This window comes from Gracilinanus agilis, chromosome 2, assembly GCF_016433145.1.
Source record: "Gracilinanus agilis isolate LMUSP501 chromosome 2, AgileGrace, whole genome shotgun sequence".
Taxonomy (NCBI): domain Eukaryota; kingdom Metazoa; phylum Chordata; class Mammalia; order Didelphimorphia; family Didelphidae; genus Gracilinanus; species Gracilinanus agilis.
The window spans coordinates 232,197,178-232,212,765 of NC_058131.1; the positions used below are offsets into that span (position 1 = coordinate 232,197,178).

The window sequence follows — 15,588 nt, forward strand, 5'->3', positions numbered from 1 at the left end:
CATGGTGGGCGTGGCCCCGCCTCGTTTGCTCCAATCAGGAGGCGCGGCTGCGGAGGCGCGGCAGTGGCGTCATCGGTCCGCGCGCTCCCGGCTGCGGGTAACCTCGACCTGAGGACCCACGTGTGTTGGAGGTGGCGGTGCCTACGCAGTGGGTGTCCGCTAGTGGGGCAACCTGAGGTTGGGTGGAGGCGGGTCCGGAGAGGTACTGATATCTACTCAAAGTAGAAGAGGAACATTATGACTCGGAAACAAGGAAGTAAAGAGAGTGCAGGACAGAGGTAAGCAGTGGAGGGGGAGGTAGGAAGGAAAGACCGACCCAGTATCCCTACCTTAGTATGGGGTAGGGAAGGATTCTTTTTGCAGAATCCGGGGTCTTTGTACCTAGCCGGGAGAGTGTGCTGCCCGGGGGAAGGACTTCCCCTTACGTAAAGATTTCGAGGGGAGGAAAAATGAAGGGGTGGGTGGATAGTGAGTAATAGATAATAAGTAGGGAGAGGAGATAACGGGGGTGGAATGGGGGGAGAGATACAAAGGAAGACAGCTGTGCTGAAAAGAAAAGGAGAAGCCAGGCAGAGGACAAGAGAAGATCATTTGATGTCCACATCTGTCCTTTCTTTAATCACAGAAAAGTTAATGATGAGGAGCTGGAAAGAGATGGAGGGGACTTCTTAGCGTTGGCCTAAGCGGAGGAGGTAAGGAGACTGGAGACGCTGCACGCATTTCAAGTTGTTTCTTGGATTGTATTCCCAGCTTTGCTGTTTTTGTGACCTTGGGCAAACCACTTCTCTCTGGATCTCTGTTTCTTTTGCAAAATGACGGGGTTGGATTAGTTGTTCTCTAATGTATGGCCAGCTTTCAAACCTGTAAAAGAATAGGGAGGGGGCTATGCTAGGGAGATGGGGTTGTAGGAAAGGGAAGATGAAGGTATTGCACTTTCACAGGGTTTTTGGCAGTTTATTTTTCAGAAAGGAGTAGTAGGGTATTTTGCAAAATTAATACGTTTTATTTGACTTTCAGTCAAGGAGCGTTTACTTATTAAGCACTTACTTGTGCTAAGCACTGAGCTACAAAGAAAAGCAAAAAATATTCCTTAGTCTCATGGAACTCACAGTAGAATGAAACAACTGTTTCCAAACAAGTTCTGGATAAATATGACATAATCACAAGGGGGGGGGGCACTTGCTTTAAGGAAGCAAGTGGTAGTTAGAAAAGGCTTTTTGCAGAAAATGGGATTTAGCTGACACTTGAAAGAAAGCCAGGAGATGGAGATGAGGAGAGAGAGAATTTCAGTTATAGGAGATAGCCAATGAAAAAAAACAGGAGATGGCAAGCTTATTCAAGGAACAGTAAAGAATCCATTGTTATTGGATCACAGAATTCATAGAGGAGGGGAGTAAGGTACTTCTAAGAAGACTGGAAAGATAGGAAGGGACTACATAGACTGGCTTTAAAAGCCAAACAAGATTTGAGAGCAGGGGACAGCTGGGTAGCTCAGTGGATTGAGAACCAGGCTTAGAGATGGGAGGTCCTAGGTTCAAATCCGGCATTAGACATTTCCTAGCTGTGTGACCCTGGGCAAGTCACTTGACCCCTATTGCCCACCTTTACCACTCTTCCACCTAGGAGCCAATATACAGAAGTTAAGGGTTAAAAAAAAAAAGAAAAGATTGGAGGGTAGGTAGTTTGCACAATGAATAGAGGGCTGGACCTAGAGTTAAGAAGATCTGAGTTTATATCCAGCCTCAGACTTCTGCTAGCCGTCTACCTTGGGCAAATACCTTAACCTCTCTTTGCATTGGTTTCCTCATCTGTAAAGTGGAGATGATAATATAGCAACTGCTTCCTAATGTTGCTATGAGGATCAAATGAAATATTAATTATAAGGTGCTCTTAGCACAAGTCTGATACATAGTAAGTTAACTATCATTTTTTGATCCTGGAAGTATTAAGGAACCAGTGGAGTTTATTGAATAGGAAAGTGACATTGTCAGACCTGCCTTTTAAGATAATTTTTTTGGCTGAGTTGGAGGATAAACTGGGAGATTTGTGGTAGGCACAAATAGGCAGTCAGTAATTACTTAACAATAATAGTAAAGTCAGGAAGAGGGGAAGGTTAAAGGAAAATAAATTTTCAGTGTTAGATATGTTGAGTTTAAGATGTTTATGGGAAGGGGGCAGCTTAGCGGCTTAGTGGATAAAGAGCCAGGCCTAGAAACTGCAGTACTTCAAATTTGAAGTACTTCAAATGTGGCCTCAGACATTTCCTACCTATGTGACCCTGGGCAAGTCATTTAACCCCCACTGCCTACCCCTTACTGATCTTCTTCCTTGAAACCTATCTCAGTATGATTCTAAGACAAAAGGTAAGAGTTTAAAAAAAAAAAAAAAAAGATGTATATGGGCCATTCAGTTTGAGATGTCCAAGAGATAGATAGAAATCTAGAGGTCAGCATTTAAACTACCTGCCTGCCAAAGGCACCCGTTCTGCATCAGATCCAGATCCATGGATCTGATGGCTTCATGTAGCTTAGTACAGTTCGTTTCTAAGATACTGGAGATAAATGAATTTTTTAAAAAGATAATTCTTTTTTTAATGTTCTTTATTTTATTCCAGTGACAAATCTACACATAAGTTTTCCAAGGTTACATGATTTATGTTGTCTCCTTCCCCTCTTCCCTCATCTCTACCATAGTTGACAGGCAATTCCACTGGGTTTACCTATATTATCACTCAAAACCTATTTACATATTGTTCATTTTTGTAATAGAGTAATCTTAAAAGAGAATTTTAGGAAATTGAAAATCTTTTTTTTTTTTTTTTTTTTATACCTCAAGGGAATGTCAGGCATACAGTAACAAGCTTTGAAGAAGTATTTTAGAGTAGGACATTGTGTCCTTTGTGTCTTCATACTACTATTCTCCCTACTGGTGAAACTAACCCTACCTATTAGGGATCTGCATCTCTAGTTTTTAGGACACTATTTTCTAACCTTTTCTGTATAAGGAAACTGAGGTCCTGTGAGGTGAAATAATTTACCTAGCTACTGGAAGTGCTAGAACTAGATTCTAAATCATTTGATTAATAGGACACTCAATTCCCCATCACCCATTTTTCCTCTTATTTTTACCCCAGTTATGGTCACCTCCTCCCCACCATAATGCCAAAGAGGAGGGAGAAAATACAGAATGTTGCAATAATATCAAGGACATCTTTGTGTCAAACTGGAAGGTTCCAATCAGAAACAGTTGGGAAGTGGTATACAAGAATAGAGCTTATGATTATGCAGAGCATATATGATTCCCCAGATCCACCACACCTGTGTTCCCCTCCACCTGGTTTTTATGAAGTCATGCTTTGCCTGGACATGTGAAGTGTGATACAAGTGGGGAAAAAAGCCAGATTGATTTGTTTCCTTAGGGAAAAGGGAAGTCTAAAGGAGAGGATTAGGTTGGGGAAGGAGGAGAACAAAGGGTATGTTAATCAGTCCCCACTTTACTGGAAGCCTAAATTCTTTTTCAAGGATGGCTGACTATCAACTCCCTGGTTCTGGCTGTAGAGATCAAGAGGTCAGAGTATCAGCAAGAACACTTGCAAGTTTTCCTTCAGAGTTCTATATCTGTCCTTGTTTCCTTCTCTGTTACACTGATCAAATCTCACACATTTTCCCCTTAGTACTTTCAGAATATATGGTATTTACTATCTTTTGTTTTCCCTAAGTTTTTTATGTTTCCTCTGTGGAGCAGAGATAAAAATTTCCAGGGTCAGAACTCCTCATGTCAATAGCAGTCTGGCACAGTATGTGGGATTACAGAAATGCCTTTTCCTTCTACCTCATCCCCTACCCCCAGTCTCCTTTAGCACAAGAGTTCCAAGTGGTACCCTACATGAAGCTTAAGCTCCCTAGAATGTTCCTGAAATCTTAGTGTTCCTTCTGCCATTCACCCATTCCTAGTCTCTCTAGTCCTGGTTTAATCTGTGACCAAAGGGTCACTGTTCCCCAGGTAGCAGGGGAATTGAGACTTTAAAGATTTATTCCATGAAAGGGTAGAATGAAACTTTTTCCAGAGAGGAATTTGTTCCACCCCCTCATCCCTGGCCCCACCTCAGCTGACTTAAAAGGTTAGATCCTTAGTCCCTATTGAGAGCTTCAACTTAGAAAGTTCAACAACTCTTGCCACTTACCAGCCAAACTCAGCTTCAGTAGAAAGATCTCATCTCCAGGTATGTGTTTGCACCCAAGAAGGCTTCTGTTTTATTTGCCTTCCCTCAATCCCAACTCTTCTTCTACACCACAGTTCCTAGCAGTGCCTTCATTGTTCTTATCCTGAGCCCCTAACTATTCTTTCTCTGTCTATCCCTGGCTTTTCTTTTCCTCTCTAGCTCTGAGCCCTTCAGCTTCTCCAGCACTCTTCTGTGTTTTTGCTAGGGGAATGGTTCTAGTGAGAGTCTGAAGGAAGGGGTGCCATATTGTTTCCAAGTGGAGGTATAAAGAATAGTGTTTGTAATAATCCTTGGAGAATCCCAGCAGAAAGTTTCTAAGACATTGGGATTATTTCAGGAAGATACTGGGAAGAGACAACAAAGATGCCAGGTAGGACAATGAGAGTTTGGGAGGTTATGACTAGAAGTACTGATTGAAGCAATATAATGGTTAATCTTCCATTCCTATTCCCTGCTGGGTTCTGGCGCCAGACTGTGCTATTCTGACTTCGTGAACTGTGATTGCTGGTTCTATGCCGTGTTGACTTTTGTCTAGTTGTTGGAGTGTCGACCCTCTAAGGGCTTTGAATTTGAGCAGATCCAAAGACCCTAGCCAAGCTTTAATGTCTTCTCTCTTATGCCTGTGTTGGCTTTCTGCCCTACTCCATCCTTCTGTAACCTCTTATATAGACATGTGTCTGCTTTCAAATCCTTTCTGTTAATCCAAGGCTGAAATGTCTGGCTTCAGCTGTGGGAAGCACCATGGGGAGTAGATGTGGGAGTAGACAAGATCTGACCCTGATTTGGTACAAGTTTCCTTGACAGGATTCCCTAATTTCTTTGACAGTTTGGCTTCTACCATGCCATGTGACAGAAGAGGAGAACATCGAGGAGAGTGATTGGGCACTAAGGTGTAGTTGCAATTCATCTTTTGCCTTTGCACGACTAGAAAGCATTGCAGAATCTGTAAGGGATACCCAGGTACAGGGGATGAGCATCAGAGACTTGTATTCGGGGGTAAGTCCATCCACCATAGCCCTTTCAACGGCAAATCGTGCAAAACCCCCACCTGAATTCACCCTTGTGGACTATGGGGTATGTATATTGTTGTTGGTGTTATCACTTGCAATTGGGCTGTATTATGCACGTCGAGGCAGAGGTCAGAACACAGTTCGCCAGTTCCTGTTGGCTAACCGAAGCATGGGCTCCCTACCTGTGGCACTATCTCTTCTTGCCACCTTTCAGTCAGCTGTGGCTGTCCTGGGAGTCCCTGGGGAGATTTACCGTTTTGGCACCGAGTATTGGTTCCTAGGCTGCTCCTACATAATAGGTCTGCTGGTGCCGGCTCATATCTTCATACCCATCTTCTACCGACTGAATATCTCCAGTGCCTATGAGGTGGGTAGAAAGAAGAGACTCTACAGGGTTGGGGAGGAGATGGAATAGGAGCAGTGGTGGGCTTCCAAGCATTTTCCCAGAGTTTTTTCTATCCCATAAGAGCAAAGCTTAAAAATTAGGATGGGATTAGATAAAATTCCCAAACTCTGGTCTGTGGTAGAAATAAGATTCTCCCTCCTACTCCTTGTCCTTTTATAAGCTACATGAAATCAGAGATATCTGGCTTAGGAGAAGGTGGGGAGACCTAGATTTTGATATGACTTTTCATCCTGACATATTCTAGTACCTGGAACTTCGATTCACTAAGACCGTTCGACTGTGTGGAACTCTAACATTCATCTTTCAAATGGTAAGTAGGAAAAAGGATAGAAAGTTAGGCATGCTATGAGGCATACATTTTTCATATATGGCCAACATAATTAATGTTTTACTTAACTGTATTTTGTTACAAGTGAAGTTATTGTGGAATTATTGGGAAGTACAGTGATTTTTTTTTAAACCTTTACCTTTTATCTAAGGCAGATAAATGCTAAGGGCTAAGCAGTTGAGGTTAAGTGACTTGCCCAGGGTCATACAGCTAGGAAGTGTCTAAGGTCGGATTTGAACCCAGGTCTTTCCAACCCCAGGCCTGGCTCTCTATCCACTGAGCCACCTTTCTGCCTTATGATTTTTTAAGAGGATTAATAATTAAAAAAAAAAAAGAAGATAGGGAATGAATAAGTCAAAGAAGGATACACAGTAAATTAATATAATCCTGCCCTCATTTGCCCCCACTAGCACAAAGAATGTATGTCTCACACATACTTAAACATACAAAAATAAATATAATAGATATATCGCTGTTGCCTTAAACTGTGAAACCTTCCGAAGACCAAGACCTGGGTCTATTGGGACAAGCCATGGGCTAGAATAAGACATAGGTAAAAGAGGAGTATACTTGAATATAAGAGAGCAATGTGGGATATTGGAGCTGAAACCTAGGTCTCCCTCCCCATTATTTTTTTTTTTAAACCCTTACCTTCCATCTTAGAATTACTACTAAAGTATTGATTCCAAGGCAGAAAAAGCAGTAAGGGCTAGGCAAGTAGGGTTAAGCGACTTACCCAGGAAGTATCTGAATCCAGATTTGAACCCATGACTTCTCAATTCCAGGCTTGACTCTCTGTCCACTGAGCCACCTAACTGCCCCCCACTATTAATTATTCTCTCTCTGACTTCCTCCCCTTTTCTCTCTTCCTCTTTCCTCCTTCCTTCCTCCAACAGGTGATCTATATGGGTGTTGTTCTGTATGCCCCAGCCTTGGCACTCAATGCAGGTAAAGAGTCATGGCCTCTATAAAGGACTGGCTGGATGCCCAAGAAGGGAGAGGGATGGGCATGTTAGAGCTTTGCAAATAAGAGTTGGTGTAGAAGGGAATTTTTTTCTACTTTCCAGCCCCTGTGGACTACTTTATATGAGGGATTCAAGTCATTAGGAAATTTGTTAATTAATCACTACTCTTTGTCTAAGTTGGTTAATAAAAAAACTTAGTGTTAATCAGGTACTTTGAAAGCTAATAAGTGATTCATTTTGGCATTAAATAGACAGTCTTCCAGTCCATATTTGAAAAGTTTTTTAATTGAATTAAATTATCTGAGGAAAGAACAAAAAACTGAACACAGTAATGACAGCCAACCATGGTTCTAGAAAAAAATTAAGAAAATGAATCTCCCCTTTTTATTGTAGATATGGGGGAACTGTGGGTAGAGCATTTTTTCCTTTAAAGCCCTTACCTTCTTAGGTTATCAGTTCTCAGATAGAAGAGCAGCAAGGGCCAGGCAGTTGGGTGAAGTGAATGGGTGTGGCATATTACTTGTTCAGAGTGGAGGTATTGAGGTATTTTTTTTTCTTACTCTGTTACAAGAGCAGGGCAGAAGGGGGTGGAAGGATATATTTCAGAAATGAAGGTGATGTAAAAAAAATTTTTTTTTAATTTTTAATAAAAGTAGATTGTATTTAGGATCATCTCTTTTCCCCCAGTGAGGATTTTATTTTGTTATTTGCTTATAGTGACAGGCTTTGATCTGTGGGGCTCAGTGCTGGCTCTAGGCATCGTCTGTACTATCTATACTAGTCTGGTAAGTGTCCTGTGCCCTGGAGGATGGCATAGAGTGGGTGGCAGAGGTAGAAGTAATTCTGAAAGGATACAGTGTGACACCAGGGCCTAGATTCCAGACTTTTAGGGGCAGAACTACCTACGGTCTGTCTTCTTTTTTGTACAGGGTGGGCTGAAAGCAGTCATTTGGACAGATGTGTTCCAGACATTGGTCATGTTCCTGGGACAGATAGCCATTGTCGTTGTCGGGGCTGCCAAGGTGGGCGGCTTGGGGCGTGTTTGGGATGTGGCTTCACAGCATGGCCGTATCTCAGGGATTGAGTGAGTATTCCCCTACTCCCAGCAATGCAGCTGTAGCATATAAGAACTCTGACCCAGGCGTGGAACCTGACCTCAGAGCCATGTCCAGAGGCAACCTCTCTAAGCACTGGTAGAATGCAGAGACAAGAAGGAACCTGATCATTGAAGAAAGAAGGGCCTTGGGGCATTTTAAATGTATGTGGAGCCAGGGTTTTATGTGAGGAGTAAAGTATGATGTGGTCACAGGGCTGTCCCTACTGCATACATATAGGAGTTTGGGGGAGAAGCAGAAGGGTTTATTGGATTTATTTGAAACATTCACTTTCCACAGCCTTCTGGGATTTTCCCCTTAGTACATCCATCTCTTGTCTAGTGTTTGGACTTTGGATGTCTTCCTTCAATATCTCCCCCAGGTTGGCCCCAGTCTTGCTCTCCCTTTGTCACATTCTCAAAAGGATGGCAGGGAGTCTGTCCAGGGATTCATCATCAAGTGACTGGTCACTCTCTTGCAGCCTGAATCCAGACCCATTTGTGCGGCACACTTTCTGGACGCTAGCTATCGGGGGGATATTTATGATGCTTTCCTTATATGGAGTAAACCAGGCCCAGGTGCAGCGCTACCTCAGCTCCCACACCGAAAGGGCTGCTATTCTGTGAGTTGGAAGGAAAAGGGAGAAATGAGCAGCAGGGGGATTCTAAGTGAGTCTGTTGGAGTGGTTGTCCTTGGGATGGCAGCCCTATACCAGAAGTGTGGGCTCTCTGTTCCGGACTCTCCTGGGTACTCTGGCCCTCTGTAACATGCGTCCCTACCCACACCCCTGGACTTCTCTTGCAGTTCCTGCTATGCAGTATTCCCCTGCCAGCAGGTGACACTCTGCATTGGCTCCCTCATTGGTCTCGTCATGTTTGTCTATTACCTCGACTACCCCCTGAGTCCAGAACAAGCTCAGATCTCCTCTGACCAGGTGAGCCTCCCATAGGAAGAGTAACATAGCACATTCACATTTACAAAGCACTCTTCAGGAGATAGAATGTTTGCTGCTTGAGGGCAGGGACTTTTTCATTTGTCTTTGTATCCTCAGCACAGATAAGGCAGTTAAGGTTAAGTAACTTGCCCAAGGTCACATAGCCCAGAAGTAATAGAACCTGGGATTCAGACACAGGACTTTTGATTATAAATCCAGGACTCTTTCTCTTATGCTATTGCTGGATGAATAGTGTATGTACTGAGTGTTTGTTATGTATCAGGAATTGTGCCAGCTCCCCTCCTGCCCGCCATGAGAGCAGGCATTTGATCATTTTAATGTCTCCCTCACCACCTAGTAGAGCAGGACCAGGGGCTTAAACACTAGAGCTCCTTCCTCCTGACCTTTTCTGGTGAAACATTCATATAGACCGTATTCTTATATCTTACAGCTAACTAGTAGCTCCTAAGAAATCCCTACCCCCATCCCCAATTTTCAAGCTTTCTCCAGACCTGCTGAATTCCAGGATTGTGGATGTTTAACCCTTCACATTAGCTGTTAGACCACTGAATGCACTGCTTTGTCCACAGATGGTCCTACACTTTGTGATGGACATCCTGGGGGGGATTCCGGGCTTGCCTGGGCTTTTTGTTGCCTGTCTCTTCAGTGGTTCTCTCAGGTATGGTCTTTGGCTGATTTCCCCTACAGAATTAGTGATGTTGCTCCTTAGCTCTCCTTCTGGGGTCCCGAAGGTTAGAAAACATGGCCCTTCTTGCCCTGAGAAGGAATGCCAGTATGTAGAGCACTTAGTAGACTGCCTTTATTTGCATCCTTCTGATTTGACAAAAGCCATGTGGTCCATGCAGATCAAACAGAAAGACTGCCCTCCAGGAGGTGTCCCCTCTTTTTTTTCATGAATAGCTTTTCCCTGTTTTACCAATTCATTCCCTGAAATTAAGACCCATGAATAGAATTAATTCTTGAGCTCTGCCACCCACAAAGAAGACTAAATTGGTATTTTCCTAACCCATTATCAGAAAGCTGTTTAGGCTGATGACTGTGGTGACCTCTCCGGGAACATTTTCACAACCTTGCCCAAGCACCATGTACCACAATCAGTGGGGCCACTTAGTGCAAAAACCTCCCTGCTTAGCCTTGGAGCCAGAGCAAACCTCCATCTTCATCTTGCTTTTCAGCACAATCTCCTCAGCTTTTAATTCACTTGCAACAGTCACCATAGAAGATCTGATCCGGCCCCACTTCCCTGAAATCTCAGAGGAGCGGGCCACCTTGATTTCCAAAGGCCTCGGTAAGCCCTTATTTCCATATCCCTTTGCCCTAGTAGTACATAAACTTCTTGAGAGCAAGAAGACAAGGGCTGAGGTTTTTTTGTCATTGTATCCCCAGCTTCTGACACATAGTAAATGATGAATAAATACTTGTTGAATTAAATTGAATTGACCCTTTTGTACTTTTCACTTCCAATTCATAATTCAGGAAGGTGGCCCAGTGGAATCTGAGTTCAAATCTGGCCTGAGAACTGTGGGACCCTAGGCAAATCACTCCCATTTGCCTCAATTTCTTCATCTGTCCAATGAGTTGGAGAAGGAAATGGCAAACCATTTCAGTATCTTTGCCAATAAAACCCCAAATGGGATCACTAAGACCTCATTGGACATGACTGAAAAGACAGAACAACAAAAACTCATAATTATCATTGTGATTTAGCTTTTGTTAAGTACTTGTTCCCAGCCCAGACTGAGCTGGGTCTTCTGCCTAGAGGATTAAATACATTGTTCATTCAGTGCTTAGAATATAAAGTCTCTCTCATGTCGGTAAGCAGGAGAAGCTCCCAGTTCCCTTGGAAAGGTAAAAAAAGAGGCTATTGGAACTATTGTAGGAGAGATATAAACTTCAAGGGGGGTAGGGAAGACACAGGGAGTTAGGAGGAACTGAGTTCAAATGTGACTTTAGGTGCTTCCCAGTTGTGTGACTCTGGGCAAGTCATTTAACACTGTTTACCTAGCCCTTGTCCTTCTGTCTTAGTGTCATTACTAAGACAGAAGGTAAGAGTTTAATATAACTAAATAAAAATAAAAGGAGGTAGGAAGAGGTATACTAGTCCTGCTTCTTCCTTCCATGTTAGGATTCCTCTCTTTGTCTTCTTCCTTTCTCTTTCCCTAGCTGTAGCCTATGGCCTGATATGTCTGGGAATGGCCTACATCTCCTCCTTAATGGGGCCTGTGCTGCAGGTGAGGATATAATGGGAAAAGAGCATATAGGGTTTGTTTAGGGAAGTGGGGAGAGGGTAGAACACAAGACAGTTGGCTTCTCATAGTTGGGAATGACTTTCATATATATTCATGCTCACTTGTGAGATAGCCAGGTCCATTTAGACTGATGAAGCAAGTTCTTTTAGCAACTCCAATATTTAACCTTCGTTTTTTCTGTAAATTGAGTGAATTGGATGAACTCTTAAGCCCTATAACTATGAGCTAAAAAGCTTATATCCCTGGAAAAGAGTCCAGAGGAGATTCTTCCTCATTCCCTCTGACCCCTCTAGTCCTTTCTTCACCCTATGTGAGGTGACTAGGAGAAACTCTCTAAATCCTGGAAGTTTTGAATGGATAGGAAGTGATTGGGCCCAGATACTTATGAGGCTACTAAGCATTTGTGCTACTCTTATTTGTTCAATGCTTTCCTCCCCAGGCAGCAATAAGCATCTTTGGGATGATTGGGGGACCTCTGCTTGGACTATTCTGTCTTGGCATTTTCTTTCCTTGTGCCAATTCAACTGTAAGTGCCAATCAGCTAGATGAAGAGGTAACCCCAAGGAAGGGTCAAGGAGGGACCAGAAGAATAAGTCAGGGCCTCTGTTTTGGCAGTGGGTAGCGGGGAGGGAACATGTGGTGAGGAGAGATGGGTGGAGCCCCTGAATTCTAAGTGGAAGTATGTGACATAGGGTGCAGTGTTAGGTCTTCTGGCTGGACTCATCATGGCCTTCTGGATTGGCATTGGGAACATGGTGAGCAACATGACCTCGAAGATAATGGTTCCACCACCCAACGGCACTGGCTTCCCCTCTTATAGAAACATGACGATTGTCACTGTGACCACACTGATGCCCTTCACAGTATCCCAGTAAGTAGTGGCTGCTTCCCAGGTGGGGTGGTATTGTGTGGAGAGGTTATTGATCATTGGGGCCATCCTAGAGCAGACCTAGGAATCGTACTTTCAAAGTGAATGTTGTGATGCTTCCAGATTGGCACCCCCTTCTCGTCCTTCTTTCCTCAGGCCCACAGGAATACAACGGTTCTATAACCTATCCTATTTATGGTATAGTGCACATAGTTCCACCACAGTCATCATCATGGGACTGCTTGTCAGTCTTCTCACTGGTAAGGAGGAACCAAGTTGGGGACAGATGGAAATTGATGGGGGAACAGTAGGAAGTAGGGGTGAGAGGAGGTCTTGGAAATAGTGGGTGGTCTAAGTGATTCTGGAAGAAAGTAGTTGACTTGGGAGCAGGGAGAGCTGATCTTATTTCTCTGACTCTTCTTCAATCAGGTTTTTTATTTAAGATCTGTGAGGGTATTGCAATAGGTAGAATATCGGTAAAGAAGTAATTGCTTTGGGACTGGGGAAAGTGAGGGCCTAGGAGAGACTAATTAGGACCTTTGGCCTTTAGGTGGAACAAGGGGCCAGCCCCCAAACCCTCGGACAATTTATCCAGTGTTGCCACGACTATTTGCCCTCCTGCCCATCTCCTGTCGGAACCACCTGCCCTGTCAGGGTTATAACCAAGTAATACATATAGTCTTAAATACCCTCCTATATTTGTTCTTTCTGTATCTTCCCCTATGTCTTCTCCAGCACCTTTCTACCATGTCCATTTGCTTACCTTGCCTAATTTTTTTTCTTTTCCCCACTTTTCCTTCCTTTTCTGACAAGCATGAGATCTTTCTTTTAAAGACCTTATAGAAGATTCCTGACTTGAGCCATGTCCCTTGCTCCCCACAGTTTAGAGACAACATTCATCTCTAGCATTTTTCCACATGTACAAAATGAGAATGGGCCCAGGGCCTTCTTTCTCCCCTTTATAATTCTAGCGCCCCAACTATACCATCTGTTTTTATCTCCAGGACCTCTCCTATGAGACAGATACAGTACCAGAGAAGATGAGTAATGGAATGCTGACTAGCTGTGGGGAAGAGGAAGTGGTAGTAATGCCTGAGCAAGGCCACATTCAAGGGGACCATGGTCATGCCTTCATACTGCAGGAGACATCACTGTGACATGGGAGCAGAACAGAATCCACTGTCTCTGATTCACCTTCTACTCATGAGGCAAACACATCAACCCCTCTCTCCTGCAGACCAAGAGCGCTCCTGTATCCATTCCAATGGGGATGTCTGAGTGCCAAAGGACCATCTTACCGCATGATGCACCCTACAGGATAGCTGGCACCATGATTTCCAGTCATTGACCATCTTGTTATTTTTCATTATTGTTGGCCCTTCTTCATGTCCTTAGCAGAAAATCATCTAAAAATAAGAGGAGCCAATACAGTGTCCCCAGGGAAGGAGGCCCTCTTCAGGGAGATTAAAAGAGAACTTGTTGGAGACTGGTTTAACCTAAGACTCTCTATCCCTCCCCCCACCCCCCAACACAGGACCTTGGTGTCAATGACCTAGCCCCAACTTAAGCATAGTCTGCACAAGACAGAGAGTTCTCCAGAGGTCAAGAGAAGCCGTGGTCTCCAGGAGCTCCCACTAGTGAAAGACTTTCCTGTTTTGCTAAAGGGTTTAGTAGGCCTCGTTGGACTGATAGGGGAAGTTTCTAGCACACACTGCAGGAACGAGTAGAGATAGGACAGGCTCTGACCATCAGAAGCAAAAGCAAAGTGCACTGACCAGGCTGGTGGATACCTCCTGCCCTCTGATTTGAGGCTTACACCTCTTTGTTTCCTGATTGATCAACTGCTCTGCTCTCCTACCTGAATGTTCTGCCTCTTTTGGAGGCTTCACATACCCATTTGCCCTGGGGAATACAGTTCTTTTAAGTGGACTCAACCAAGCTCCTCTTTATTGCACCTGGCCTGTGCCCACCCTGAAGGCATTATCACTTTATGGTGTAGTATCCCCAGCAAATCTTGTTTTGCCTGCTTACCCTGGACCCCAAATCTGAGTCAATGGGAATTTGATCTGGGAAACTTTTTTTTTCTTGAGAAATTTTCCCCATGCTTCTTCATTGCCCAGCCTCTTTTCATACACTCTTCCCCTCTGTTGTCAGCCATGGCCAGGCCTTCCTTGTCCTAGTAAGTAGGAACTTATAGGGAGTAGGCTAAACTTGAAGGGATGCCCTCTGGTACCTGTGATGAGACTTATTGGGTCATTCCTGAGCACCAAGGAGAGTTTTGGGGTCCCCAATGGGGAGTGTGCCAATCAGGTCCTGAAGTACTTTGTGGGGACAAGACCAGTGTTCTCCCTCCATCATCTTAGCTCTGCTCTGGTACACCTCTACCATCTTTCTTCCCTCCAGTGGAAAACAGTGTAACATATGACCTTATCTTAAAGGGGCCCATGCCTCTCAAGTCTTGGAGCAGGAAGAAATATTTACCCAGAAGGTAGAGGGAGAAGTAAGCAGTTGAGCAGTCTTCCCTACCCCACCCTACACTAGCTGATTCTAAACTTTCTGTTATTCCCTGGAAAGGCTGCCCCCTTGTCTTTCATCCTTGGAGTGTATATTCCCAGACTCCTTTTTTCTCCTTCACAACACTCCTCTTCCCCCCTCACCCTGGCCAGTGCCACCTCAGCCCAGTGAAGAAGACATCATTGCTATTCAGCTTTTAAAAATAGAACATTTGAGCTGGACTTTTATGGTCTTGGAGTGAGGAACACTGTGCTCACACCCTCCTCCCACACCTGGACGCTCCACAGCCCCCAACTCCCTCCCACCCCCAGTGCAGCTGCCTGAGAAGCAGCTCCATCCAAGTTCCCCATAGCCTGGTCCCAAGCAGATTTATGAGTTTATCCTTGGCTGAGGCCTCCTTCTCATGGCTTCCAGCCATGTCTCAACTGCTCCTCCACATCCTGGGCAGCCCCAGACCTCAGACCTTCCCTGTTCTCTATTCCACCCCATCTCAATTTGGTCTTTTTCCTCCAGCCTCATTCTCTTCTGTGCCCCAGACCCCCAAACTTGTAGCTCAGCAGCTTCATCCTAAAATCCAGGGCTATGGTCATTTATTGTCTTGAGAACTAAAAAAATATTCCTCAATATTCTCAGGACTCTGGAATGGCTTCTATGTAAGGACAAGTTGGGAGAAGACTAAAATCTCTCTTCCTATATCTCCCCATCTCTATGGCCCAATCAGACCCTTTGATACAAGGTTTTAGGCCAAGGACTGGTGTAGATTTTCTGCTGCCTCACTCTGGGCTTTGGGCTCCACTCCCTCTTTTATTAGGGCAGAGACCTTGGTTATAGTGACCATGTCTCAGCTATACCAATGCAGGTCAGTATGAACCTGAAGAGATTGGTGTTTATCCTGTTAGAAGGATGCCTTTTTTCCCAGAGGTCTAAGTATGGGAGGCAAAGCAAATCTAGTCTTGGGAGAGTTGGGTGGGAGTAGC

At 44.3% G+C, this 15,588-nt stretch overlaps 1 protein-coding gene across 1 annotated transcript; it reads left to right on the plus strand.

The window, feature by feature from the left end:
- Window positions 1–83: 83 nt before the first annotated feature.
- Window positions 84–14,031, plus strand: SLC5A6 (solute carrier family 5 member 6). Its single transcript, XM_044663726.1, has 17 exons — window positions 84–278; window positions 626–692; window positions 5,049–5,599; window positions 5,883–5,948; window positions 6,863–6,914; window positions 7,649–7,716; window positions 7,861–8,015; window positions 8,507–8,647; window positions 8,830–8,959; window positions 9,550–9,638; window positions 10,156–10,268; window positions 11,144–11,211; window positions 11,669–11,755; window positions 11,922–12,100; window positions 12,254–12,357; window positions 12,648–12,763; window positions 13,102–14,031. The coding sequence occupies exons 3-17, from the start codon at window positions 5,192–5,194 to the stop codon at window positions 13,252–13,254; spliced, it is 1,929 nt and encodes a 642-aa protein (XP_044519661.1). The 5' UTR covers window positions 84–278; window positions 626–692; window positions 5,049–5,191; the 3' UTR covers window positions 13,255–14,031.
- Window positions 14,032–15,588: the final 1,557 nt, after the last annotated feature.